This window comes from Penicillium canescens (genome assembly GCF_028828765.1).
Source record: "Penicillium canescens strain IBT 15451 chromosome Unknown utg000001l_segment0_segment0, whole genome shotgun sequence".
In the NCBI taxonomy this organism is placed as follows: Eukaryota; Fungi; Ascomycota; class Eurotiomycetes; order Eurotiales; family Aspergillaceae; genus Penicillium; species Penicillium canescens.
This window is the reverse complement of record NW_026703963.1, coordinates 1,613,689-1,640,187: the sequence shown is the minus strand read 5'-3', so window position 1 is coordinate 1,640,187 and position 26,499 is coordinate 1,613,689. Positions and strand designations below refer to the sequence as shown.

Genomic DNA, 26,499 nt, shown 5'->3' with positions numbered 1-26,499 from the left:
AGAAGGTGCCGGAGCTGGCCCTACCTCACGGGATCCTTCTGCTAAAACTGCTTGCTCTGGCTGCGCTATTAAGGCAGAGGCCTCTAAAACTGAGAGGCCTTCTTCGGAAGGTATTTGCCTTGTAGACCGAGTCTTTTTTCGCTTCTTCTTCTCGTTTTCAGCGCGTAAATCGCTTACTTCTTTCTTAAGAATAGCTACCGATTGCATCGTGATTTGATAGGCTTTTAAAACTTGATTTATCGCAGAATTAAGCGGGCTCGGTGGACTTTTTGAGCGCTGCTTTAGTAAAGCTTTAATTGAGGAAGCTTGTTTTTGTAATTAGACGTAGTTCGACGGCGTTTTTGGCGACCACTTACTATCCCGGCTCGAGGGGGGTCGGCGTACGGAGGCGAATATCGAGCTTCGAAAGCACTCGATCGGGGTTATAAGGCATTAAACCGGCGCCGGCGAAGCTATTCTTAATAGTCTCCGATTTAAATGCCTCGATTCGCGCGGACGGGTAGACTTCGAGGAAGTCTAATTTATTGATATGATTAATCCGGAGCCGTATTTTGCTTTCGATAAGCCGAGTATACGCGCGCTTTAATACCGCAAAACAGCCGATATCAAGAGGCTGTAAAAGGTGAGACGAGTGCGGAGGCATACAAATTGCGATAATATTGTTTTTCTCGCAAATTTCGTCGAATTTCGGAGTCAAATGACTCCCGTGGCCGTCGAGGATCAAAAGTCTATACTTCCCCTTCGTACGCGAGGAAGTAGACGGAATAAAGAGCTTTTCGAGCCACCGAACGCTAATTTTATCGGACGTCTACCCGTTCGGACTAACCTCGAGTCTCTAATTATTCGGAAGGCCGTCGAACCAAGATTCGATAAAGACTTTGCCCTTAAAAATCACGCACGGAGGAAGCGCCCACCCCGAAGCATTTATACACTCAATTGTAGTCACCCACGCGCGATTTCCGGGCTGTAAAAGCGATCGCCGACCGTAGTATTCCCTTCTCGTGATAACCTTCGCGGTCGCAATTAAGCCTATTGCGAATCCGGTCTCGTCAAAGTTATAGATATCATCGGGATCGATACCGTGAGAAATGATCGTTTTTTGGACGAGAGAAAACCATTCTTCAATGATTTTCGGGTCTTCACATTTAGCGCGCGCGTAATTATAGCCTTTCGAGAATCGGGAGGAGAGGATTAGATGCCTTTTCACGAATTTTGTGACCTAATCCTTACCGACTAAAGGAGCGGGGGTAGATCTACGCGCCGCGAGTAGTAAATCCGCTATTTCTCGTACGGTAGAAGGCCGAGGGGCTGCTCCGCGAGAGTCTATAGAGAGAATCTATTTTTGAAGCGATTCCTCCTCAATTTCGGTCAATTTATGTGAATTTGCGCGAGTTTCAGCGCGAAAAGGATGGCCGGTAACGCGTCGCTATAGTGTTGTACGGGGTACGTTAAACTGACGCGCTGCATCACGAATTGATAGAATTTCTTGCTTCTTAATAGCCTAGATAGCTAATAAGATCCTACCCTCTTGCTCCGTACGATTTTAAGAGGATTGAGTACGAATTGGTGGCATGGTAGGTGGTTAAAGAAGGAAGGTCTAATTAATTGACGCGTTTTACGTTAGGTGGCCCACTCGGTAGGGGTGGCCCACTCGGTAGGGAAATACGTTAAAATAATAGTCACGATAGTAGGCGACAGTGAGGTAAGAAAGTATGAGATAGAGGTAGGTCAATTAATTAAATTAATTGTAGATAATGGTTATTATTCCTAGGACTCTTCCTCGAGGTCCTATATATAGTTGACCTATTTACCTAATAGAACACCCTAGAATAATAACCTTCACGATAAAGCCGGAACCGATTCACCACGTTTTGAGTACTTTTGGATAACGGCTTCTCTACAGTAGGTGGTGGTGTAAGGGGAGGCATAAAGACACTTCTTGGTGGGGTATTGTTAGTTACCATAGAAAATCATCAAAGTAAAAGTTTGACTATGGCGTGTTTACGCCGGCGCGCAAGGAGACGACGGGAGGATATAAGGTCACGTGGATGTAACGTTAGTCAGCGAATATAGGTAGGGCTACCTAACTAGTCCTAAGACAAGACACTTTGATAGCCACGTGATAACGGATAGCTTCCTGCTATATAGATTGCCTCGAGCATTTAACGTAAGGTAACACGAAAAGTCAGCCTTGCCGCTGATCTAGCCAATCCTGGACTGAAATTTGATGTTATCGTGCAGTTGCTAAGAGACCGAGTGTTTCGAGTGGATCAATATGACCCAATGATCTGATATAGGACTTCAGCTAAACCGGTTAGTGTGGCGGCCGCGCGACGAAGGGTGATTCTCACCCGCTCTCACCTGGCTTCTAATTGCGCACTCACCCTTCTCACCCGGGTCGCGCGACGCTAAGGCGGCGCTCACCCACATCTCACCTAGGCCACACTCACCCGACTATTGACCGTACGTAAGCCGCTAGTTCTACATGGCCAATTCTCAATCAGCTCTCAACTCATAAAATAGCGATGCAAGCTGCCCTAGAGTGAGTGAGTGATATAGGTAAGAAGTCTATAGACTAGCGTGAGAAGGGGTGAGAACGGGGTGAGAATTCTCACCCTAGGGTAAGGGGCTAATCCACCCTACACCACAGAAGAAGATAAATTCTGATCTAGGGCGCTTTCATCGCTTTATTCAAGTCTACAAATATAATTTCTACTAAACAAGCTACCCAAAAAGCCCTTAAACTGCGTATTGCACATGCCGCATCATATAGGTTCACTCACGAGTACTAGGAGGAGTGGGAACAAGAAGACAATATTCAATATCTCAGCCCCCGCCTTAGGCCTATTTTCAAGCACCTCGTTGCAGGAGCTTAACCACTGCCTTATAGTCATTTGCTACGGCCCTAGACAGGGGCGTGCGACCATCATTGTCTATTAAGTCTACTTCAGCGCCACTCGCAAGTAGGAGCTTAACCACTTCTATATGTCCTCTTTCTACAGCGCGCCATAGCGGTGATCGACTAGATTAAACGTCTATAGAGTCTACATAGGCGCCGTTACTAAGCAGCAGCTTAACCGCACCTATGTGTCCTCCTTCCGCGGCCGTAGACAGAGGCATCGGACTATGTTTATCTACGAGATCCGGGTTCGCACTATGCTCGAGGAGGAGCTTGACTATTGCTTCTTAATCCCTCTCTATAGCCACAACTAGCAGAGTCCGCTGGCTTTTGTCTCTAGAGTTTAGATCTATCCCTTTCTAAAGTAGAGCTGTAGCCGTTTCTACGTTGCCAAAATAGATGGCCTAGAACAGCGCTATTCGGCCATACACGTCCTTAGAGTTGACTTCCGCACCCGTCGAGAGAAGTTGCTTAACTATTTGCTCGTGCCCCTTCAACGCTGCTAACATCAGTGACGTGCGATGTAGGTGGTCCTTAGAGTCTGCTTTAGCATCAAATTCGAGCAGTAGCCTCACCACGGCCTCGTGCCTATTCACCGCGGCTGTGGACAGGGGTGTTCGGCTATATATGATTTCCGTAGAGTCCAGAAAGACTCTATGTTCTAGCAGCAGATTGACGACCGCTTTGTGGCCGTGTGTTGCAGCCCGAAACAGGGCTGTTTGACCATTGCCATCTACCACATTTACCTCCGCTTTGTTAGCAAGTAGTAGCTTAACCACTTCATCAGATCCTCTTTCTGCGGCCCGAAACAGGGGCGTTTAACTATTGCCATCTGCCACATTTACCTCCGCTTTGTTAGCAAGTAGTACCTTGACCACTTCATTAGATCCTCTTTCTACAGCCCGAAACAGGGGCGTTTGACCATTGCCATCTACCACATTTACCTCTGCGTTGTTAGCAAGTAGCAGCTCGACCATTGCGTCATTTCCTTCTTCTACAGCCCAACACAACGGTGTCCGGCTGTATTTAGTGTCCGTAGAATCCACATGAATGCCATTGTCGAGTAGAAGCCTCACTAACCTCCTGTCATCATTTTTCGCAGCCCATAATATCAGAATTCGGCCGTACTCAGTACTCGTAGGGAGAGAGCTAGCGTCATGCTCGAGAAAAATCTTGGCAATTGTCATACGTCCACCCATCACAGCCATTGACAGCAGCGTGTTACTATCAATATCTTCCACATTTACCTTGGCGCCATACCCGAGAAGTAACTTAGCCATTCCCTTATATTCGCTTTCTGCAGCGCGCCAGAGCGGTGTCCAGCTAACTTTATCTTTAGAGTTAACTTCAGCCTTATACCTAAGCAATAGCTTAACGTCTTCTTCGCGTCCATTTGCTGCAGCTTGTGACAACGGCGTCCTACCATTTTTATCCTTTAAATTAACCTCTACACCATTTTCCAGAAGAAGCTTAACCACCGTTTAATGCCCATTTAACGACGCTAACACAAGCGGCGTCCGGCCGTGCCTATCCTTAGAATCAACGTCTACACCGTTTTCGAGAAGAAGCTCGGCCACCGTATAATGCCCGTTTAACGATACTGACACTAACGGCGTCCGGCCGTGCCTATCCTTAGAATCAACGTCTACACCGTTTTCGAGAAGAAGCTCGGCCACCGTATAATACCCATTCAACGACGCTAACACCAGCGGCGTCCGGCCGTTTCCATCCTCGGAATTAACGTCTACACCGTTTTTGAAAAGCAGCTTGACCACCATTTAATGCCCATTCAACGACGCTGACACCAGCGGCGTCCGGCCAAGTCCAATTTAGGAATTGGCGTTAGCGTCACGTTTGAGGAAAAGCTGAACCAAATTTGGAGATCCATTACCAGCAGCTTTTGATAAAGGTGTATCACTATTAACATTAGTCAAGTCCATGTTTGCTCCTACTTCAAGCAGTAATTTCACGACTAGCTCATTTTCATCCGCAGTAGCTTATAACAATGCCGAACGCTTATACCCGGAGTCCCTTCTAGAGTCGACGTCGATCCCATTTTAGAGTAGCTACCTAAGTAACTTCTTATGGCCCTATTTCGACGCCCAATAAAACATTGTGAGGCGACTACCGTGTTTATAGTCTGCCACTGTGTCCTTCCCTAGTAGCAGCATAGCCGCTGCTTCATTGTTGTTAATCCTTGCCCATCTCAGGGGCGTGTCGCCATATTTATCCGCGGAAACAACGCTAGCGCCATTGTCGACCAACCTCCTCATAATAGATTCATGACTATACAACGTTGCCAGCAATAACGGTGTTCGGTGATTTCTATCTTTCGCCTCGAAGTCGGCGCCCTTCTCGAGCAGCAGCTTAACGACCGCGTCGTGGCCATTCTCTACAGCGTACGATAAGGGCGTCCGGCTATAAGTGTCTTTCGCGTCAACTTCAACTATTTCTTAAAGATTCTTAGCTGCTTCCTCAAGCCCGAAGTATGCTAACAAGTGAAGCCCTATTATCTACATCGGAAAATCTTAGCTAAAGGCCGGCGAGTTCACCATTAATGCTTAACTCGATACTTCGACTTAAGCTTTTTGTTCAAGGAAGTGAACAACGCCCTAAGGACAAGCGGAAGCACGGTAGGCGTGATACCCCCAGTTACGGGCGGCATAGCTGTAGAGCGGATATAACTCCAGTCGCTTCTTAAACTCGGCGTCTGTTTGACATACCCCGCTCCTAAAGGCACTAAATGATAGGTAGGTAGCACAGGTTTTCGTAATATCAATATCGGTGCTAGGAAACCACCTAGCCCGTGTCCGCTCAAAGTACTCTTAGGTCGTGTAGTGGACTAAGCGGATAATGCCGCTCTTTTCGTCCACCGTGACCAGTCCGGCGCATACTAAAACAATGTAATCAATCTGTGACAGGTTGTCTTCATCGAATTCGTCTTGTCCAACTTCTACTGCAAGGGCGTGTTAAAGCTCCGTTATAGAGAGATTCCTCCTAGCGTAGGTGACCCATAAAAGGACCTCTTTGGCGAGGTGAGTTTTGTTCTCCTTCTATTGTTCAACTCGGTTCATCGCATCTTCATATGCCTTATTATATACCTCGGATCCCGTCGGTAGACTTTTCAAAGCAGTACGGACCGTCTTTAGCGATCTTTGGCCAACCAACAATTCGAGGTGAAGTTGTGCAAGCAGGAACCTAGAACCAGTTAAGTTTAAACTCTCAGTCCAATTAGAATGCCTTACACACATGCCATGTACCGACTAGACGATTCCAGTCTTGATTTCCTCTTTTAGCTCTATACTGCCAGTGACAAATCTCGGAAGTCGGAACATTTGTCCGTCCAAATATCTCCGCACATCTTCTTCTCTTACATAGATTTTCAATGTTTTATTTCCTTCGAATTCCCTTGTTATCTCTAGAATAGGTCTTAAAGTCGCAAAGATGTTTGCTCCACGCATATTAAGGGAGAATACCCCGGACAGTAACTTCGATCGACAGCCATCAGATACCTAGCATTCGTTAAGTGCGTCGACGACGATAAAAATTTGCGAATATATAGCAGACACGGATTGGAGCGCTTTTGAAAGTTCATCAATTTGTGGCCGCGTTCGTTCGCGCTTATAGAGATTGTGGAGGTCTTTCACGCAAGCTAGTAAAGAAGGCTAACTACCAGCTAGTTGTTTCAGTAGACTGGCTAGTAAGCCGTCAGCCGTCTACTCTGCTTGCTGCCGGAAGTCGCAGTAGATATATGCAATGCCAACGCTTATGTTCTTGAAAAATCGCTTGTTAAGATCATCAACCACGATAGATATAAGAATTGTCTTCCTAGCACCGGGAATGCCTAGACAAAACAACACCTAGCCCCTTCTGTTTAACCAAGTCTAGTACTTAGCAGAATCAAGAAGCCATTGGCCAGTCCCTACTTGTCGCCTCCGGAGATTGTCGCTCTGTTAAGGACCGTAGTTGATCGGGGTAAGCCAGTCGAGGATCTTAAGCTCTTCCTTTTTTCCTAGTCTAGACCTTATGAATCTGACGTCTCCTACGGTCCCAGATACAGAAACAAGAACTAATATATCATTAGAAGCTAGCTACAGAGCTCGACAAAATCCGGGGCTGACTAACCCTAGTCTAGCATGTCCTTCACTAGGCGCTCGAAGTCAACATCGCTCGGTTGTACATACTCCAGAAGCTCTTTTGCAAACGCAGCCGCCACAGCAGCAGCATACTCCTACCAAGCATTATTCTTGTGTGAGTCCGCATAGTCGCAGATTCCTCGAATAATGATGCATAGGAAGTTGTTCATCAGTCCTACCGCTTCCATTTCGACACAAAGAACGTGACCGCCAAGATCTTTGTTAAGCTTATCCCGGACGGCAGCGTCCTTGATGACTTAGTTCCCAGATGCGATAAGACCAAAGTGCACGTGCATATCTCTAGGCTTCATCTTCACGATCTTGGTTCTGTCACAAAATCCGCAACCCCCTTCTTCATCGTCTCTTTCGTCGTCGTCTGATAAGATGTCACACTCCGTGGTGTTTTCGCTGACATGGCTGTAATTTGCTTTGAACAAGACATCCTCGAGTGAATCTGATCTCAGATACTTCGGCACCAGTCTTGGCCATTTCTCTTTCAGTTCGTCCAAGTATTTTGGTATCTTTGAGCCTTTCATATCATAAGCCGTCTCCAATTTCGACAAAGCTGTTAGCAGCAAGGTAGGAGGGTTATTCAGAGAGCCGGTCCGCTCGAAGGTACCGCCTTCTTTCGCCTTACCGAAGTCACATTGCACCACACCAGGGAACTAGCCGACTAGTGTACTAACCACTACATCGCCAAGTCTAACCTTGGTCGGAATACCGCCACCAATGCCAACCATCAAGCCGAACTTGATAGACGGAAAAGCAGATATCATCCGGGCAGCAGCTGTCGCTGCCTAATTTTGGCCATACTGTCCTACCGGTAGGCAAGCTATGACAATATTGTGCTTGCTTATAGACCCAAGAGTGTACGTGTTAGGGTCGTTCGACGGCTTCGAGAGATCCGCATGTCTCTAGTCCAGCATAGCCGTAGCCGCGGTCTATTCTTTTAGCAGAGCGCAGAGCCATCCCACAGTGTATTCGTTATAAGTTCTCGGCTCGGTAGATATCTGTGCAGCCATTGCGGAAAGATTGTTTTGGAAATATTTCGCTGTCTTCAAGAAAACAAAAGCGGAATTGGGTGCCTATCTGATACGGTCGGTGGTGTTCGGCTACAACGACTGCCAATTCGCCTAGAAGGATATCAAAACGCTTAAGGTATTCCAAGGAAAAGGCTCTATACGAGAATGAAAAAGAAGGAAAGGGGAGTCAATTCAGCTTCATAGGTTAGGTCTAAGTGTATTAGGCATCGATCGGGCAGCACAGCCGCAGCCAACACATCCATCCAACTACGTATACATAATAAAGGCAGACAGGGCAGTGCAAATACTAATAAACGGCAACCGTGGTTGAAGTCTCGCTATAGCATTATGAAATACAAAATCTATTCTACGCATGTAACATTCATCCTATCAAAACTGGCATACGTCAGATATATTCTCCGGCAATAAAATTTCAAGAGTGTAGAGGTATAACGGGTATATAACGGATTTCGAAAAGAGTCGTAGTAAATTAAATATCTAGAGAGAACGGCGCCTATTCGTTGTTTTCTAAGAGTGACTTTTTGTGAGGCCCCATAGGCCGGCAGGTCACTCAGCCGTAGCTCAAAATTTTGATCGTTGCCCCGAGGGCCCCCACTCTATATAGTAACCGATCAACAAATCAGGCGTGGCAGTGTGCAGATAGCAAGAGAACAGTGTTTCAACCAGCACACCAAGATGCTAAGAGTTTTAGAGGGAAGGGTATAAGCTAATAGCATCTTGTTGTTGTGCAGCTAAGGTGGTATCTAAGCGGCCTCTATAATCCTCTTTCATATTTAAACAACTACATACGACCACAGGGTGTGGAGAACAGGGCTTCCCGTCCGCTCAGCCGTACTTAAGCCACTCGCTAGTGAGTTAGAAATAGGGTGACCTCCAGCAAATTTATATTCAATAGCAAGTTTGGTTCTCCTAGGCGGCCCTTCTTTTCTTACCTACTGTCATTTGAATTCTAGGAAGATATGTGTCAACTAGTAGAAATTAATACCAGAGATTAGTGATCAAACAACAGGCCTGTGAGAAAATATCAGTACGGGAGGGGAGGACACGTCAGCGGTACAGGGGCGTGCAGGATATTCAGGTGTAGTATAGTGGTGTTGAGGGCATTCAGGTGAATGGGCTGAAGGGGCTGAAGAGTAGGGCGGCACGAGGGAGTTTCCTAACAAATCAAAAAAAAAGAGGTGAACACGGACATACAACAGTAAGGATTCGCTAGTGGTCACCCACCTAACTACTAACTTACCGGCGTGTGGCTTAAGTACGGCTGAGCGGACGGGAAGCCCTGTTCTCCACACCCTGTGGTCGTATGTACTGGATTCACCAGTGAAAGGCATCATATAGGGTTTATATTAAGACAGGCTGTAGAAATAGACTAGATCTAACTGCCAATATTCCACTAGAAGATGCATGGGTGTGACCCTGGGTGATTTTAGGGTGAGCGCCGCTTTATTGTCGCGCGACGGGGTTGAGAAGGGTGAGTGCGTAATAGATGGGGTGAGAAATCATAGTAGGAATCACCTAAGTCGCGCGACTACACTAACCCCCTTAGCTAAACAACAAGATGTTATTAGCTTATACCCTTCCCCCTAAAACGCTTGGAATCTTAGTATATACACTGAGCCATGAATCAGCAAGCAGTGGCAGTGGGTCTAAAGTGGCTTGCAGTGACTGTACTCTGAGCTATTTGACAACTCTTGCCAACTCCCAATTCAGCCAGCAATTGGTAGGCCGTCCATGGTTTCCAGCCGTGTCTCTAGCTGCTCAGGCGGCGCTTCATTCACTTTGACCCAAATATCCTCGCTATCTTTGCCAGTCACTTCAGCACTTACAAGATCATCAGTACAAACAAACCAACAGTCGCTGTAACGCTTGTTTTTAAATATTGGTTGAACATGTGACAGCTATCTTCTTGAGTTACTTACTAACCCTACCTAACTTTAATATCAATGCGCCGGTCCTGAAGATGCTAGAGACAGTGAAGGAAGAAGCCTTCACGGCTTTTAATTCACCTCGTCTCGCCGAGGATGTTGAATTTTATGCTCCCGGATATCTTGCCATGGAAGCGAAAGGTCGTGCTGCAGAGTATGACCCAGCACCTTACGGAGGACTTTGAAATCTATCACTTCAATCATTGAGATCTCTGATTTCTAACATTCATCCTCCCACGCACCTTAATAGCTTCTAATCAAGATTATTTCTTATCCATCTTCCTTATTTCTCGTTGTGTTTAGAGAGATAAGCATCTCTCTCTTGTCCTAGATCTTCTTCCTTTCTCTATATCTCGGATCTATATCTCCATATCTTAACACATTCAGCATCCTCATGCTATGTGGTTTCAGGATAGCCCCTAAAGACCTCGGTCGCATGAATTCTTGATTGATCTTTATCAGACAGTGACCTAGTCACAGATGGCAAATCGGAAGTATGAGTATCTAAACTCCCTGAATGAACACCTTTTCATATGGACCAAATAAATATCTATTAACTAATGGGATATGCATTACAAACAAATATTTGCTTCTTTTCCATGTGCCACTGGTGCGATCTATGGTGCATTCAACAAGCTTCTTACACAATTCTTGAAACAAAGGGGAAATCTCAAAATTTACACCAAGGGTTTCAACGGCAAGACACCCCTTGATTATGTCGAAGAAGAAGCCAGCCGCAAACGTCAGTGACCTTTTTGGACGTCTTTGCAGGATCTGAGAGATGCCTGCAAAGATTGACTAGACCGCCACTTGATAGTTGTTTTTCTGATCGTCTTTTAAGTATCGTAATGTTTGGGAGACGAACTCCTACCTGAAATTAAATAAACTATTTCATTTCTTGAACCATATTCTGCGTGCCCGCGGTTTTTTTCCAAATGTGGGACTCAGACTTTAATTTAATTCCTATTTGGCTTTGTATCTCTTTGGTGGGCTTCTCGGATTTGAATTTTAATAAGTTTTTCCGCCATCCAGTAGTCAGATTTCATACTCATAGTGTTAATCACTACGTAACCTTTAGTTATTAGGTGACCCGCCCTATTTATCTCCCTTCCTCCACCACTTACTTCCCCTTTTCCATTTCTAGTATCGAATATTTATGGTCTTTACACCCTCCTTCTTCTATCTTATACACTCATGACCCACACTACTATTCACTATCACCTCTACTACGTCCCTAATTCATTTATACTTATCGTTCTTAAGCAGTGGAATCTGCGTGCCTCAACAGTGAGGTTATTCAAGACTAGCTGCTCCATTCCGAACCCACTCACATTGCTACACGCCGCACTTCACCCATCGACTCTCTTTTCCACCATCATTCATGAAAGTGACACCAATGTCATTAATGACAGCTGATAAGACGCCTTGGTCTTGCTTGCCTGCAGAGAACCGGATTCTGGTACTAGAAGCCTTACTGCAGGATGGCCGTAGCTTGGCTGGCTTCGCTATAGTGTCTCGAGAGTGGCAGATGAGTATTGAGCCCCACAACTTCGCCCAAATCAACCTCACATTGTCACGCCTCGCAGATTTCGGTCCAATGATTCACTGGAATCGGGCTCTTGTAAGCTACATATGGCTTTGCTTGGAACTCCAAAGTTATGATTGCACCCAGTGTTCACCTCAAGGTCTGGAAAACATGGGGATCAGCAACACAGATAATACCCTAATTACCACAGCCTTCCAGCATCTGTTCTCAACTCTCAGCGCATGGGAACCAAATAGCAACTTGCTGCTTGATATCAGTGTTCATTCTCCCAGTGACTCAGAGCACTGGTTCAAATATATAACCTTTGGGCCTCATATCCCCTCTGATGAGTGTGGTTTGAGTCTATGCACTGAGCAGTCAATGCTGGTCAAACTTGATGACCACCAGCATGGTTGGATTACTGGGAGTCAAAATTCCACTCCATCTAAAGCTGGTATCCACAAAGTTTTCGATGAAATCATAGGTGAAGGACCATTTGATGATAACAAAAAGGAAGACCAGTGGTGGCAGCAACTACCATTAGTCCCAGCAGCAACAGGTGTGCTCCTACGTCAACAGAACCGCCGACGGTGGAAGCCAACTGCATTAGCACAGATGTTTGCCCGTCTTCCCAGACTTCAGGAGATTTACTACGAGCCTTGGAGAGAATGGTGTGATACCCAGCAGGAGTGGACAGATCAAAGTAAGTACCGCTGCATTAGCCCATAATTCTCTACCATGTATGCATTCATTGCTAAATTGCTTACCACTGATCTAGCTTTCCGATCACTTTTTGAATCGCTCGCTTCTAGCAAGCTATGAAGACTCATACTCTTCGAGAATTTTGCTCAACAGTACGCAATAGCTTTCATGGATAGTTTTATGGGTTGCAGTCCAATTCGCATCCCGACCTCTGATATCAGCTGCGCGGTTGCCAAAGCCAGTCTCAAGCTTGAGTACCTCTCAGCATCATTTATTGTGGATGCCAGCTATTTCTTCTATGCCTGTGAACCTCATTGGAAGTGGCCCAGCATGACTTTACTTACGCTGACTTCTCAACTGCTCACACCTGATGAGAGCCCAATTGAGATTGATAACATGCTCCGGCATGACGGATGGCACAGCGCCTGTCTACTGTCGCCGGTTCGTAGAAGATAACGAACCCAGTCATAAGGACTAGGCATGGCGGGTGGTCGTCTACCATGACTGGCTTGATAACCCAACTACACTCTTCGACCAAAAGCCAAGATTCGATTCTATTCCCGAGTTTCTGGATTGGTACGGCAGCTGAGACAAGGTTCATTAAGACATATCGGGAGCCATGTGTATGAGAACACACCTTGTTAATACTAACACCATCCATAGTTGAATCCAACCCATGCCGCATGAGCTATGCTCCTAAATAAAGACAAGTGTTCACCCAAAAATTTTAATATTATAGTCCTCTCAAAGCGCTTTCAGTGAACTTATTCCATCTATTACGCCAATATATGCCACTGCAGGCACAAAATGACTGTCCCAACGCTGTATTTGAAACAACGCAGCTCTTGCTAGATGGAGAACAATATGAACGCGTTCCAGCTACGCCACTCACTAGTCCTGTTGCTATCGTCTACATCCCTGATACTCATAACACTCAAATCAGCGTTCCAGATGGACACATCCTGATCCATCTTGGTGATCTGACGAAATCGGGATCTTTCAAGGAAATTGAGGCACCACTCACTTGGCTATGCGCCGAGCCTCACCCCACCAAAATCTTCATTGCTGGTTATCATAGCTATTACTTGATTCAGGATGGGATGACTCATCAGGCCGGGCAGCCTCTGAGCGAGCCCAGCTCGACAGGGGCGACATCATCTACCTAGAAAATTAGAAAGCAACAATCTGCTGTCCGAATGGTCAGCTCACGGTCAGCTCACGGTCTACGGAAGTCCTTATTCTACGCGCCGCGATAACTGAGCCCTTCAATATCCCCAAAGCCAGGACGTAAGGGCTAGCTCAGTGCCAGACGGGATTGATATACTCATCACTCATGGTCCCACCACTTGCTCATCTTGGCTTACTAAAGTTGGACTATGCTCATCTACTACGGACGCTATGGAGAATTTAACCAAAACTGCATGTGTTCGGGCATGTGCATGATGGTGCAGGCACCCACTGGATATTGTTTAATGGACTAGAGGATGTGTACGAACGCACTGTCGCTGTAGGAGGGGTATTGGGAATCTTCGATTTACACCGTGGGATTTGACGAAGGCATATTTCTCCCCAGCCGTGGAAGCAAAATGTTTACTTGTGAATCCATCTATCGTTCGAGGTTCGTGGGATTATGAACGGAGGCAGCTCACGATGGTCTTCATTCAGTGGATCTGATGTCTGTGACTGACAGCGTGTTTTTCAATTCGAAGATAGTTGTTGAAACAGCCTACCCATGGTGCCCCTCGTAGGAATGCCTTGGGCCTGTATATATATTTTGTGGCTCTGATAGTCTGGGAAGGGAAGAGCAATGTCTTGCGTTTATAAAACATATAGCCTGTCATCTCTATGTTTAAAATTGAACAGATCACTATATCATTTCACCTTTACTGTCCTAGTAACTCGTTTTACGCGCAATCGATCAACATTGCACCCCTCTCCCTGAGATTGGGGTAATTCTGAGCCCGATGTCTGCAGTTCAGACCCCAGTTGCTTAGATCATTCAAGCCTTAGAAGAAACCGAGTTCCATTTTCCTCAAGCGTGGCCCTTAATGTTGTCGTAGTTTGTCTTGTTACATGGGATCCGCTTGCGGTTGCTTCCAATGCTTAGAGCCATTGATCACCACCAAGACACGCCCCACCGCACGGACTTCCTAGCCTTACTTTTAACGCGTAATTATTGGCTAAATCAGTGTTTCTGAAATCCCACGAAGAATGTACACGCGACTCTGGAATGCGCCGTTATCTAGCTGAAATGTAGATCAGGAAGATTCAGACTTCGTTAGAAGTACACACTTTGAATCAGTCATGAGTTGTAAGCATCGCGCATAGAGTTACCGTGACAAGTGGGCTCCCATTTTGAGTTTTCACGAGAACTACGGATGTAACAGTCACTTCGAAGGGATCAGGTCAGGTCCGGGTCTAGTTTCGGTGATGTCATGATTAGTCAGCAAATTGAGAACCGGCTGAGAGTGCTGGAAAAATAAAGCTGGGCAGGTAAGAAAGCCCTAGATCTCACGCGTTGACTTATTTGACTGCCATGCTGTCAGATGGATTGAAAATCCCACCCGTCAAAACCTCCATACCAGATATCATATCATTTCAGGCGGGCGCTAAATGAGAATAACTTTGAGAAAAACTGGTTGAAAGTTGCAAGTGGAGATACTGGAGCACTATGGTACATGTACCTTGTAGTGCAAAGAAGAAAAGAACGTTACAGTCCGAGTCGGAGACAGTGGGCCACTTGATACGTGGAGTAACACAGATTGATCTGTGCTTAACTGTCTTACAAGTATTCTAAGAAACTCTCCGCATCATCCTATTAGTCTCCATATCATTCTACTGTCTAAATGCGGAAGCCAGCGCTGTCATAACGAGAGATTTCTCAGACAGACTTCAATATGAATACGTAGCATCCAATCTCTGAAAACAGACAAGACTCTATCTCAACGTAATCTAAGTGGCATTGGGTCACCAGCACAAAATGATATAAAGCTGCTGCTAAGGTCTGGGTATGTTCCCAGATCAATCTCATCTTCTATCACCACACCTCGCCTTCCTTCAATCAATTATTCAAAATGAAGTTCATCGGAACCGCTGCTTTTGCCCTCACCATGGCCACTGTTGCCATGGGTGCCAAGCTGTCTGAGTCTGCTGCTCTTGCAGATGCCAAGAGCCAGTGCACCGTCGGCGATATCTCTTGCTGCAACTCGAAGGAAGAGACCGAGGCCGACGGCATTCTCGGAAACCTTCTGGCTGGAGGTCTCCTGAACGGCCTGCTCGGCAACTCCAACTCTGCTTGCGCCAAGACAAGCCTCCTCGACGACCTTAACATTCTTTGTATGTAGTTCCCCACTGGATGAAAAAAGGAGGGAGATACTGATAATATCTATAGCCTCAAGCAAGGATACCGATTCTGGTCCCGTCTGCAAGAACATCATTGCCTGCTGCCCTGAGGGAACCAAGGAGGTAGGTTATGTTAATACCTTCCAAAATATCACCCAGATTCTAACCAATGGTAACTATTAGTGCATCGCTATCGACAACTCCGGCAGCTCCGGTAAATCCAGCAAATAGATCAATGACGCTGGAGAGACGAGATGCCTAGAAGGAATAATTTAAGGCTTACATTTGTTTGCTCTTCTCCTGTTGCATCTTCGTTGTATGGAGTGATGCATAGCAGCTCCAATCAAGTTAGTTAGATCGACAAAATGAAATTGCTTTAATCGAAAAGAACAGTGATTACTTTCAGAAGACAACCAAATCCTCTTTCCACCTGAAAGATCCTGGATTCCAACCTTCTCATTTTACCTTGCATGTAAAGAATTATTTAATCATGACCTATGTGTTTTCATTGTAAAGACCAAAAACCAAAGTAACACCGCATCCATCACAACAGCGATATTGACTAAACTGATCCAGAAGATCTGCTTGGTTGTACAGTCCCAATAATGAGGTCCCAAATTAACACCTAAATATTGTTTTATGTACTAACACGAGCACTTCGACGATTAGATATAGGGCGAAGTTAAAAGTAGCCCCCCACTCCTTGATCTTCGGACCCCTCTCCACCCACCTAACCCCAATTGGGGAAGGTGTAGTATTTGTTTTACCAATGTCTACGGTATAGGTACGAAGTGACTTGGGAATTCAAGTTAGCCCGGAAGGTATTCCCCCTAAGTTATACCTTCCTTACTACACTACGTACAGGTAGGAAGTTAGAGGCAATAAAAGAAGCTCTAAGGGTCGTTTTGGGAGGGGGTGTTGGTGGCGGGTTCGGAGGACACCTCTAGGCATACATACGGACTACCTCGAATTTCTCTATGGGATTTCTCTATGGAACTCCTAGGGTTTGTACCTAAATCGTATGACATTGGGAAAACAAATACTACGCCTTCCTTAATTATGGCTACTAGGTGGGGAGGGAGTTCGAATATCAACAAAAAGTGGTCCTTTTAACATTGCCCTAAATATACAAAAAAGAGTTGAGGTTCTTGACAAGCAGGTTCAAATATATATATGATATGACTTCCAACGTTGCGTATGGATCAGCATGACTTAATTTATTTTACTTTAACTATTACAAATCCAGAGATTATTTACCACCACACTAAAAAAACACCCTTTAATTTTAAGTGCAGCGTGTATCTCCCTTCTCCGGGTGCTCAAATTTACTAGAAAGAGGCGAGTCTATAGCACTAGATCACCGCCATTAACTAAATAAACGCACCGGGGAAAAATCTGTATAGTGACAGATTTATTTTTAGGAAAGCTTGCTATCGGTATAAAGATATGTCCCTTGCCTCTTGATCAAGTGTTTGACAATCATGTTAGGTACATGTAATTACAAAAAGCCTCTAAGCTATGCCTTTTTCCAAATGTCGATCCTCAGTACAAGTTTGAGATACGAGAAGTTTAGAAACAAACTCAAATGCCAAGCTGACTTGAAAAGATAAATTAGACATCGATAATCATGTGGTAGCATGTGTGTATTTGGAACGCCAGATGGAGAGGAGGTCTGAATAGCCAAGGCCGATGTACAGCAGGGCTCGGATCAAACCACGTAAACACGTAGACAGTTCCGTCTCATGACCACCACACACTCGCCAACCTATTATGAGCAGGAAGTGTCTACAAATACTAAGCATTGTGAACAAATTTGGCCTTGGGACTAGCGAGGCTAAGTTCGTAGTATTCTCCGATCGACATTTTTTGTCGCATTCTTGACCTACCCGAGGTTTTGATTATGGCCGGAGAGCTAGGGTGACAGTAACCAGAAAATGAATGTCAAAGACTCATCCAATTTTGTAGTAGCTGATTGTCTATGTTTGGGCAAGCTCGATCCAAAAGTACTTTGCTTAACCCACGGTGGAAATTCGAATGCTGATCGAGCCCGATTTAGTCGTGGAATTTCATTTGCTGCATTCTATTGTGGGCAAATACTGTAGTTCCTGCAACTATTGCTCTTGCCCCCAAGTCTAGATGGAGATACATGCCTATGCAAGAGCTTTCGTTTAAAAGAAGGAAGCGGGCAGGGTTGTCCGGTCGCGATCCAGGAAGCCTTTTCCGGAATTCTACAATACGAATATCGCAGGGTAAGAGCCAGATTAGCTTTGCAACGTCATCTTAACAAGCTGCTGATTGGCCGGAACTTTTGTTTCTGGGACCGTTGCATTCGTTGAGCACTCGTCGCCCCTGGCCCACTTCCTATTTAGGCCATCAGTCTACAAGGGGCTCATTGGTATCATGAACACAGTCAGATCGCCACTTACATAGACCAGAAAGACACGGAATAGCTCACTTGTGATCCATTCGACCCTTCCGGGTTTGCATTCAGATCGGGTCGTCACCTTCCAATCTTTCTCTTGCATATAGGCGATCTAAGTATAGAAATAGTCACAAATTTTGATCGATTCCATGATGAAGGAAAGCTACATTTCCACAAAGTCCAGCTGACTTGCTGTAACAAATGTACTGCGTTGAAAGAGATAGTCTTGGTCTTTGTCTCTGATGTAGATCATCTAGCAAAGCGGTGGTTGGGTTGGTCATTCCAGATTCTCGGATTGACATTCCTGGCGATCTCTGGAGAGGCGTAGTATTGTACCATTTCAGTAAGGAATTACTCCGAGAATAGCAGTAAGAATAGTTCCGGTATCACATTCCTTCTCAATTACAGTTATCTACGTCACAAATAAGGAACATAGGGGTCCAACACAAATGTATAAATTACTGTCGTGATCCCGCCTGTATTCAACATCACACTTCATATTGCACTCTCACCTTAAACCAAATCCAAACTTCCAATCCATCAGAATGCAGATGACCAGCTTCACCGCCATCCTGGCCTTGGCCATGTCCGTTGCCGCCGTCGCACCCGTTGCCCAGAAGACCAACATGGGGTTGACCAACTCTGCCGCCATGAGTTATGCGAAGGGCCAGTGCAGCTCCGGCGACATTGCTTGCTGTGACTCTAAGGAGGTCATCAGCGGTGACGGCATTCTCGGCAACCTCCTCGCCAAGGGTGCCCTGAACGGCCTCCTCGGCAACGACGATGCCGCCTGCGCTAAGACCAGCGCTCTCGACGATCTCAATGTCCTAGGTATGTTTGTCCCGATATCCATTTCCTCCGCAGCTTACTAAAATCCTACAGCCTCCACCAAGGACACTAACTCCGGCCCCGTCTGCAAGAACATCATTGCATGCTGCCCCGAGGGCACTGGCAAGGTAAGAACCAACTTCACTTCCCTCAAGTCAAAACTTACACTGACATGACTCATCTTGATAGTGTACCGCCATCGACGGCGCCGCTTAGAACTCCGAATTCTAAGCGCAAGAATCTTACAATAAAGACACTCCTCATGCACGTGGTTGAGGATTAACGCGTCTTCCCTGAGAATCTCGCGCTGTGCTGGCCGTTTTCAATTGTTTTTATCGTCGTGATATGTCGGCCATGGTATTCTATAGTAGCTCGTTAATAACCAAATAAGAGAACCGCCTGTCACGATAGGCGGAAGCTTAGGCCGGTGCTTACATTTGACTGTAGACTCCTGTAGCTCCCTCCAAACTGTAAGCCCCAAAGTAGATTGAACTCGCAGTTCTCATAAGATTACCTGCCCCGCCAAAATCTGTGGAAAACACGTCGAAACAGGGCATGTAACGTGTATCAACCAAGTTCACGTGTCCAAACAGAGCATGTGTTACACTGAATCAGGAAGCCCCGCCGTTGGATTATTGAGAAATGATCGGCTGTCTATCTATACCTAAAATGAAGACCAGGAAATCTACGCTCAAGGCCGACATAGTTAAGACCTCCAGCTGAATCAGGTAGACGTGACATATCAGTCACTGAAATCACTCAAGTCTTTTTCAAGGTCTATAAGAATGCGCGGAATATAATATGAGAATTAGTTTCTGGAAACAACGTCATGGCACTGGCTGGTACTTCTGGTTCTGGAGGAAAAGTTCGCTCGATCTCCACCTCATTTTGCTATCCGCCAAGGCCGTGAGCTCTTCGCCATGCTGGCCGTCGTCGAGCGCACGTTGAAGTCTTCCATCTCGCCGTTGTCGAACACAAAACCACGTAAAGGCACCGATAAGTAGGGCACCTGCGACTGCAGCGCCGCAATAAACCCCGATGTGTGCCTCATTTCCCAGATCATCCCATTTCTGGGCCAATGTTTGCGCTGGTTTCTTGTTGATCACCGTTTTTGCGGTCGAGTTTCCGCTACCCACAGAATCAGTCACGAGAAAATGCGGCACAGAACCTAGTCTGAGATGACTAGCCCTGCTGTTTCGCGGCGGAAGAACTCACCTAACCACTTCAATGCTCTCGTATGTACCAGTGTTTCCTGAATACTTGTACTCCTTCCCACTGTGGAAGTCCTGAACTCGGATCTTTTGTACCGACATGGTGAATGGTACATTGGTCCAGTTGACTAGGCCACCACCCCATTCAAGATTACCGGTTGACTGTCCCTTGACACCAACTGGCCAGTTGCTAACCTTAACTTGGCATGGAGTTTGCGGGTAATTCTTGCCATAAACAGTCAAAGGCTCCGAGTAGTTCACTGTGCGGACTAGGTCGCCATCAATCCACCATTCAAGGCGATCCTTATCCCAGTATGACGTGTAGTTGTGGTACTCGGTATCCGCATTTGAAACAGCATGGTATCCACCTCGGTCACTGGTAGTTGTGTTTCCCTTTCCAAAGAAGTCGGATTGAACACCGCTAGTGTTGTATCCCACCCACTCCCAGTCAATCTCATCCAAGTCATCAGACTGCAAGATGACGCTGCTGATAATGCCCGCTCCTTTGGCCATTTTGACATGCGCTTCCATAACCCCGAAGAAGATATAGAAGTTGGATACCAAGAGGGTGGATGCATTCTCAGTCTTGATTGTGAAGTCTGCTCCCTCCGATGTGTAATCCAGTGTTCCAGTTCTCATGTCCCAAAGTTCACTATTAAGAGTCGAGTTGAACAGCCAAGTATGCTCGGTACCGAGGGCAGCATCGGGGTCGCATGTTTTGTTGAGGGGGTTACAATCCGTGCCGGTATATTCGGCATTCGTGAAACTGAGTAATGTGCTCAAAGCAACGAGGAGGAAGGGAAACCAGGACATCATGATGGTTGAGTTGTGTGCCGTGTCAACACGGTTTGCTCGTTCCGATCCGAATGGGCCGATTGGCTATATCGGTGCTGCTAATGCAGTCTAGCTAGAGATTGAGCGAGAAGATTGGTAAAAGGGTATGTATCGATGTTCATCAAGGATTCGGAATGAAAGTGTCCATGTCTGGATTTTTAAGAACTGAAAATTCCACATCACTGATGGCAAAATCAAGATTAGGGAGGTCAATAAGCGAGGCTAAAAGAGTTATCGATGATTCCACCTGTAATTAGAAGCCATCTATGCTTGTTCCAGCCTAGCGCATAAATTTGTGCCAGATTCATTTGAACTTCTTAGTTTATCTCCGAGACCGAGGCGAGCTTGCGAAGCCTGCGAAGCTTGGCTTCGCGCTAATGCTGTCTGTATCCACTCTGCCAAATTAGATGGAGACGTTTGCTGGATTTAGTTAGCGGACTATCCAGGCACCGGTCTTTTATGCCCAACGATTGGCTGCGCTAATGTTTTTAACCCGCCAACATCCGCTAAAAGAAAAGTATTCGAGAAATTGATTCGTCTACCCTGTTTGGCCGAGACAAAGAAGACGCTAATCAAGTCAGGAAGATGGCAGTTTAACGCGGCGTTCAGGAGTAAGATAAGACCTGTAGTGAAATTGAATTGCAAATTGTATCTGACGGTCTTTATTTCTCTTCACGAAAACCAAGACGAGAAACACCTAAGAAACGGAACATGAGGTGTCAATACTCTTGGAAGATACCAGCTGCATCAATTTGTTGTCCTTAGCAAACAATACCATATCAGCGGATCCCTGCTGAAATTGCGGCCAGGAAAAGTAACTCTGCTGTGTCGGATTTGCGGCAACATTTCCTAATGCTGCACGGACAGGACCGCGCGTGGGGTCCTCAGCAAAGCTTAGCCATAATGCTTCCATAGCGTAGCTAACCTCCCATTCAAACCTGGTTGAGGCGCCACCATACTCGGAATGTGTTCCGAATAGCAGAGGTAGCTCTGAACTATGGTAGGCACCAAACCAAGGCAGAGGAGAAATGTTTGAGAAGTTGCCAGCATATTCGTAGCGATAAGTTGGAAGGTCGCCAAGGTGGCGGTTCTTAGCTTCTGATGCGACAGGGCAGCTGATAATCTTTGTAGCGCCGGCTAGTGCTTGCTCCCCGGGTCCCTCGGGGGTGAATGACACAAAGCCAGCACCTTCATTTGAATTGCTACCGATTATCATTGGCTAGAATATTGGATTGTGTTAGTATTCTCACGAATCTAGTGCTTAGGATCTGCGTACTGACTGTTTTGGCGACTTTTCCATCCAATACCCGCTCGGTCCAGTTTGAAAACGCAGTTTTGTTGTCGATGACTGGTTTGAACGAGATAGACGGTAATGTATCGTTGCCGGAATAATACGACAATGCATTCTCAAGCGTCTGAGCTGGTACCTTTCTAACACAGCTCAATTCTTTCTCAGGGCTGAGCCCCTTACATCCAACCAGTCCAGCTAAGAAAGTGAAGTTTGTGTGCGCCAAATCACTTCCGCTGACAATACCTGGACCCCCCGAGTCTGCGATAAGGCCAGCAACAAGAGGATCATCGGGATATCCATACGGATAAACGGCAACGCTACCAGCTCCAGCAGATTGACCCCACAGGGTTATCCTCTTCGGGTCGCCGCCGAAATTTCCTATATTGACATAGACCCACTCAACACTATTGGTGGGTTAGTCAAGGATTCTACAAAGTGACTGTTGTTGACTTACGCGAGTCTTTGATCCAAAAACCCAACATTTTGGTCTTCCAACCCCTTCGCATTCGGGAACCCAAAGACATTGACACGATAACTGATCAAGGGTGTCAGCTGATACTTTAAAATCCAATCGCGATATAGCTTACTTCATAATAACAACAATATGGGATTGTGTTCGCTGGACCCACTTGTCAGGAATCTTGTACATAGATGCCTGGCCACCACTAGTAAAGCCACCTCCGGGAATGTAGAGCAGGACCGGCAGCGGACGCTGTTGTGATTGGATGTTGTCAAGACGTGGCGCCCAGATAGAAAGATAGAGACAATCTTCAGAGTTCCCTCCACTGATTAGGAATTCCGACTCATATTCCGTGTAAATTGTTGAGGCACTGGTGTCAAATTGCTGCATACAAGAATCGGGAAGCGAGAATGCCTTGATAATTCCACCGTGCTGCTTTTTCTGTGGTCGGGCGAAGCGAAGATCTCCCACTGGTGGCTCTGCGAATGGGACACCGAGGAATTGTCGAACATCAGGAGCCGTATGGTTAACGAAGCCTTTGACGGACCCAGAGGTTGTTTCGACAAGTAGACCAGAGTCGGTGTTGCTTCTCGGGCTGAGAGTAGGAACAGCGAAAACCCCCAAAGCAAGAGCCGCTAACGCGGGGAAAGCGAGTAACTGCATCTTGAAGACCCACCAGAGATCTCTGCGGAAGAATTGACTGGAGTGATTATTTCATCGGATTACCTTGGCAGTGCGGACCCTTTTATAGCTTGCCCCGGAGTTTTCTTTTGTGTCCATACTGAACGGCAGAATGCTTTTGTGTGGGATATTAGGCCCTGAAAGCCAAAGCGGGGATCTGCTAAGACAATTTAGTGTTAAATATGATGAGAGATCTCAGGAAAAGCACTATGCCGGTGGAAAGACTCTCTGGCTAATCACTTTGTTAAGCGAACTGGCCCTATATTGCGGGGATAGTGCGGGGAAAGTGCCCAGGAAATGCAGGGCTTTCGCTTCCATGTGTCCTCGGCCTCCATTGGAGGGAAATTCTCATCTATAATGTATGCATAATTTGACATAACATCTTACCAGGACCCAAACAAGGGGTGGAATATTGCTATGCCGGTAGTTGTGTAGCCAACCCAAACCTGACAACCCTGAAAGGCGAATGTTGATTGATCAGCAGGATCATCACTTAGCCGGGGTAGATTTGTGGGGTACATCTCCACAGCTCAAGGGGTATTGCATATCGCCTTCAAGTCATTGTAGAATGACAGTGGAGTTTGACTTCTACTAAGGCGGGAAGTGATGATTGGATGTTAAGAGAAAATATGAGATCCCGCCTCCCAGTGAACATGGCTTTTCACACCTGCGCTTTGCAAGGGCAAGAACATCCTTGATCGGGGACTGATAAACAAGGCCCCAACAGTGATAGCATCGTACCCAAAAGTGAGTCACAACAAATCCGCTTCATGTCTCTGATAGTTGTTAAGTTTGATCAGCCAGGTAGAGCAGCGTTACTCACCTACCAAGAAAGATGACGAAAGTACCAGAGCCTCCGAGTTTGCAAATACTGAATGGCTCGACAATTGTGAATGTATGTGATTGACAGGTATGCGTGGGGTCCCCGCGGGAGATCTCGCAGCCGAAAGCCAAGCAGTATGCATTGTCTATTTCTAACAAAGAAAACCAAGTGCATACATGAGTCTCCCCTGCTCTCATTTGCTCACACCATCAATCACGCACCATGAAACCTTTGCACATGCGATCATTATCGTTTCTCATTGAACACACTGCAACCAAACGCGAACTTCTTTTCGATCTCGGCCTGCGCAAGGACCTTTCGGGCACTGCCGCCAACATTGCAGAAGTTTTTCTCCGATTCAGGAGGGGATTTGAGAGTTGACAAGAACGTTTCAAATATTCTTAGAGATCGAGGCCGTTGTTCTTAGCCACCACCACTTCGACCACCTAGGCGGTCTGAGTCAATTTTCTAAAACGACAGATATCGTTGTCGAGCCTGACTTCAAGGCTACGCATCTGCCAGGATGGCCCATCAATCCTGGCTCGTCTCTCATTGATGCAGATTGGACGTGGCGTAATGTACGAGAAATATCATCCCAGCAAGGCCCCAATGTTAAGACTATTGGTGGATTTCAAGCGGTTGACTATTTCGGGGATGGAAGCTTCTTTCTTCTGGATGCCCATGGTTATACAGCCGGGCATCTTGCAGCATTGGCAAGGGTAATCTCAGGAGCCAACTCCGCATCTGGTATCCTTCAACATTCACCAAAGAGACACATTTGTTTTCTCAGCTGGCGACATTTATCATTATCCAAGAACATTTCGACCGAGCGAACACGGACCCCTCAATTTTGAAAATTGTTCAAGCGTTGCAAGCTGTCCCGCAGCATTTTGATATCCACCCTCAAAAATGCTTTGATCAACTGTTTTGTGAAATGCCAGCAGATGCCACCGTGTGACGTCGTTGCTGCAAAACATTCCATACAAAAACTGTGCAGGTTTGATGGGAATAATGATGTGTTAGTGAGTATCGGACATGACGCATCCTTAACTGGGAGGATTGATTTATTCCCCGCAAATGTCAACAATTGGAAGCTGAAGGGATGAAGGATTTACTGCACTGGAGCTTTCTCGGCGATTTTGACAGCAATACAAAGGCTTAAAGCAAGCATAGCACAGCACCAACTTCAACCTGAACTGACATCTGTATCTAAAGACATTTTTTATGTGCGCCTTAGATATTAATACTCGAATTTGAAAAGAAGATCATCTGCCGGATGTGGAGTAGGTAAATCAATCAGTGGGTCACGCCAGATCCAATGTGGGTTCAAGGATCATCACTAGATGGGCCGTAGAGGCCAATCCCAACGAAGAGTTTCAAAGGCAACTGGGAGGCATGTTGAATACATTCAATCATAAAAGAAAATCCCCCAAGGAGGTTTGCAGTGAAGGCCTGTCTTTTGGGGGGAGGAGGAGTAGCCACATATCTGGTCATCAACGATGAACACTTACAGCGCAATAAAGTGGCTGAGCAAGAAACGTCCAAATTTACCAGACTGACCAATTTCGTCCCCCTCGTTATAAAGCTGCAGAATAACTGGTGAGCATCATGGGAGAGCAAGACAATATGTATGACTCGAATACGTAGAACTTCATCATAGGCAATCACACCAACCCCAAATCTACTCTACACCACACTACGCCTTTGTAGCTGCCTACGGTGCATATCCGCAGTCCCAAATGTATTTCCCAGGCAGTTTCGCTTTCCATCAAACTCCTTAACCCATGCTAACCCGTAATATCGTAAAGAGACTCGTCTTCGATTCACTCGACTGGGTATCTTATGCGCTAATGCCGGGGAAGCAGTCGGCGAGGCCCTTATTGTGCTTGTTGGAGGCGTGCTCGAGGAGACTAGATGGAAGGCGTTCGTTAGTAAGATTTAGTCCAAAAGCCAGCGTGAAGAGTGGTGTTCGTGGCGATAAGGACACAAGAAGCTGGAGGCTGAGGATCACGTACGCGGGGGCCTTGGTGGTCTGGAGGAATGTCTGTCTGCACACCTGGCACTGAATGTTGCAGGCCTTCTCGTTCTAAATATCATTTTGAGTGTCAGCAACCGGATATGCAGTTCAAAGGCATTTATTCGTACGCTCTTGGTCTGGGATTTAGCAGACTTGGTTTGATTCTGGTTGCGCTCGCGCTCGCGCTTCATTGAAGCCTTCGCTCCCTGTGGATATTGTCAGTCAATCGGCACATCAGCCGGAGGCTCTGAGACGGAACGCAGAAAGTTTTGCGACATCTGCTTCGTGCGCTTCGGATTTGGTCTCACGTTGCCCATGGTTGCGGTATAAGTCTCGTGGTCTGTAAAGGAGGGGAATACG

General features: G+C 46.3%; 10 protein-coding genes across 10 annotated transcripts; 3 read left to right on the top strand and 7 right to left on the bottom strand.

Annotated features, from left to right (window-relative positions):
* Positions 1–2,850: 2,850 nt before the first annotated feature.
* N7446_000626 (ankyrin repeats (3 copies) domain-containing protein) lies at positions 2,851–3,120 on the bottom strand (the record flags this gene model as incomplete). Its single annotated transcript, XM_058509393.1, has 2 exons — positions 2,851–2,978; positions 3,063–3,120. The coding sequence occupies 2 exons, from the start codon at positions 3,118–3,120 to the stop codon at positions 2,851–2,853; spliced, it is 186 nt and encodes a 61-aa protein (XP_058378372.1).
* A 183-nt stretch (positions 3,121–3,303) lies between these two features.
* On the bottom strand, positions 3,304–4,677 carry N7446_000625 (ankyrin repeat domain-containing protein; the record flags this gene model as incomplete). The annotated part of the gene is made up of 3 exons (XM_058509392.1): positions 3,304–3,695; positions 3,723–4,368; positions 4,408–4,677. 3 exons carry the CDS (start codon positions 4,675–4,677, stop codon positions 3,304–3,306), a joined length of 1,308 nt encoding a protein of 435 aa, XP_058378371.1.
* Positions 4,678–4,728: 51 nt separating this feature from the next.
* Positions 4,729–4,955, bottom strand: N7446_000624 (ankyrin repeat protein; the record flags this gene model as incomplete). Its single annotated transcript, XM_058509391.1, has 2 exons — positions 4,729–4,895; positions 4,922–4,955. The coding sequence occupies 2 exons, from the start codon at positions 4,953–4,955 to the stop codon at positions 4,729–4,731; spliced, it is 201 nt and encodes a 66-aa protein (XP_058378370.1).
* Positions 4,956–7,292: 2,337 nt separating this feature from the next.
* N7446_000623 (ankyrin repeat-containing protein) lies at positions 7,293–8,057 on the bottom strand (the record flags this gene model as incomplete). The annotated part of the gene is made up of 4 exons (XM_058509390.1): positions 7,293–7,700; positions 7,722–7,832; positions 7,857–7,949; positions 8,010–8,057. The coding sequence occupies 4 exons, from the start codon at positions 8,055–8,057 to the stop codon at positions 7,293–7,295; spliced, it is 660 nt and encodes a 219-aa protein (XP_058378369.1).
* A 3,642-nt stretch (positions 8,058–11,699) lies between these two features.
* N7446_000622 (uncharacterized protein) lies at positions 11,700–13,396 on the top strand (the record flags this gene model as incomplete). The annotated part of the gene is made up of 4 exons (XM_058509389.1): positions 11,700–12,231; positions 12,394–12,671; positions 12,709–12,806; positions 12,970–13,396. 4 exons carry the CDS (start codon positions 11,700–11,702, stop codon positions 13,394–13,396), a joined length of 1,335 nt encoding a protein of 444 aa, XP_058378368.1.
* Positions 13,397–15,304: 1,908 nt separating this feature from the next.
* Positions 15,305–15,803, top strand: N7446_000621 (uncharacterized protein; the record flags this gene model as incomplete). Its single annotated transcript, XM_058509388.1, has 3 exons — positions 15,305–15,566; positions 15,622–15,695; positions 15,756–15,803. 3 exons carry the CDS (start codon positions 15,305–15,307, stop codon positions 15,801–15,803), a joined length of 384 nt encoding a protein of 127 aa, XP_058378367.1.
* Positions 15,804–18,539: 2,736 nt separating this feature from the next.
* Positions 18,540–19,038, top strand: N7446_000620 (uncharacterized protein; the record flags this gene model as incomplete). Its single annotated transcript, XM_058509387.1, has 3 exons — positions 18,540–18,825; positions 18,877–18,950; positions 19,012–19,038. The coding sequence occupies 3 exons, from the start codon at positions 18,540–18,542 to the stop codon at positions 19,036–19,038; spliced, it is 387 nt and encodes a 128-aa protein (XP_058378366.1).
* A 611-nt stretch (positions 19,039–19,649) lies between these two features.
* On the bottom strand, positions 19,650–20,849 carry N7446_000619 (glycoside hydrolase family 16 protein; the record flags this gene model as incomplete). The annotated part of the gene is made up of 2 exons (XM_058509386.1): positions 19,650–19,950; positions 20,038–20,849. The coding sequence occupies 2 exons, from the start codon at positions 20,847–20,849 to the stop codon at positions 19,650–19,652; spliced, it is 1,113 nt and encodes a 370-aa protein (XP_058378365.1).
* A 715-nt stretch (positions 20,850–21,564) lies between these two features.
* Positions 21,565–23,281, bottom strand: N7446_000618 (uncharacterized protein; the record flags this gene model as incomplete). The annotated part of the gene is made up of 4 exons (XM_058509385.1): positions 21,565–22,086; positions 22,148–22,562; positions 22,613–22,693; positions 22,746–23,281. 4 exons carry the CDS (start codon positions 23,279–23,281, stop codon positions 21,565–21,567), a joined length of 1,554 nt encoding a protein of 517 aa, XP_058378364.1.
* Positions 23,282–25,962: 2,681 nt separating this feature from the next.
* On the bottom strand, positions 25,963–26,456 carry N7446_000617 (uncharacterized protein; the record flags this gene model as incomplete). Its single annotated transcript, XM_058509384.1, has 3 exons — positions 25,963–26,208; positions 26,268–26,345; positions 26,448–26,456. 3 exons carry the CDS (start codon positions 26,454–26,456, stop codon positions 25,963–25,965), a joined length of 333 nt encoding a protein of 110 aa, XP_058378363.1.
* Positions 26,457–26,499: the final 43 nt, after the last annotated feature.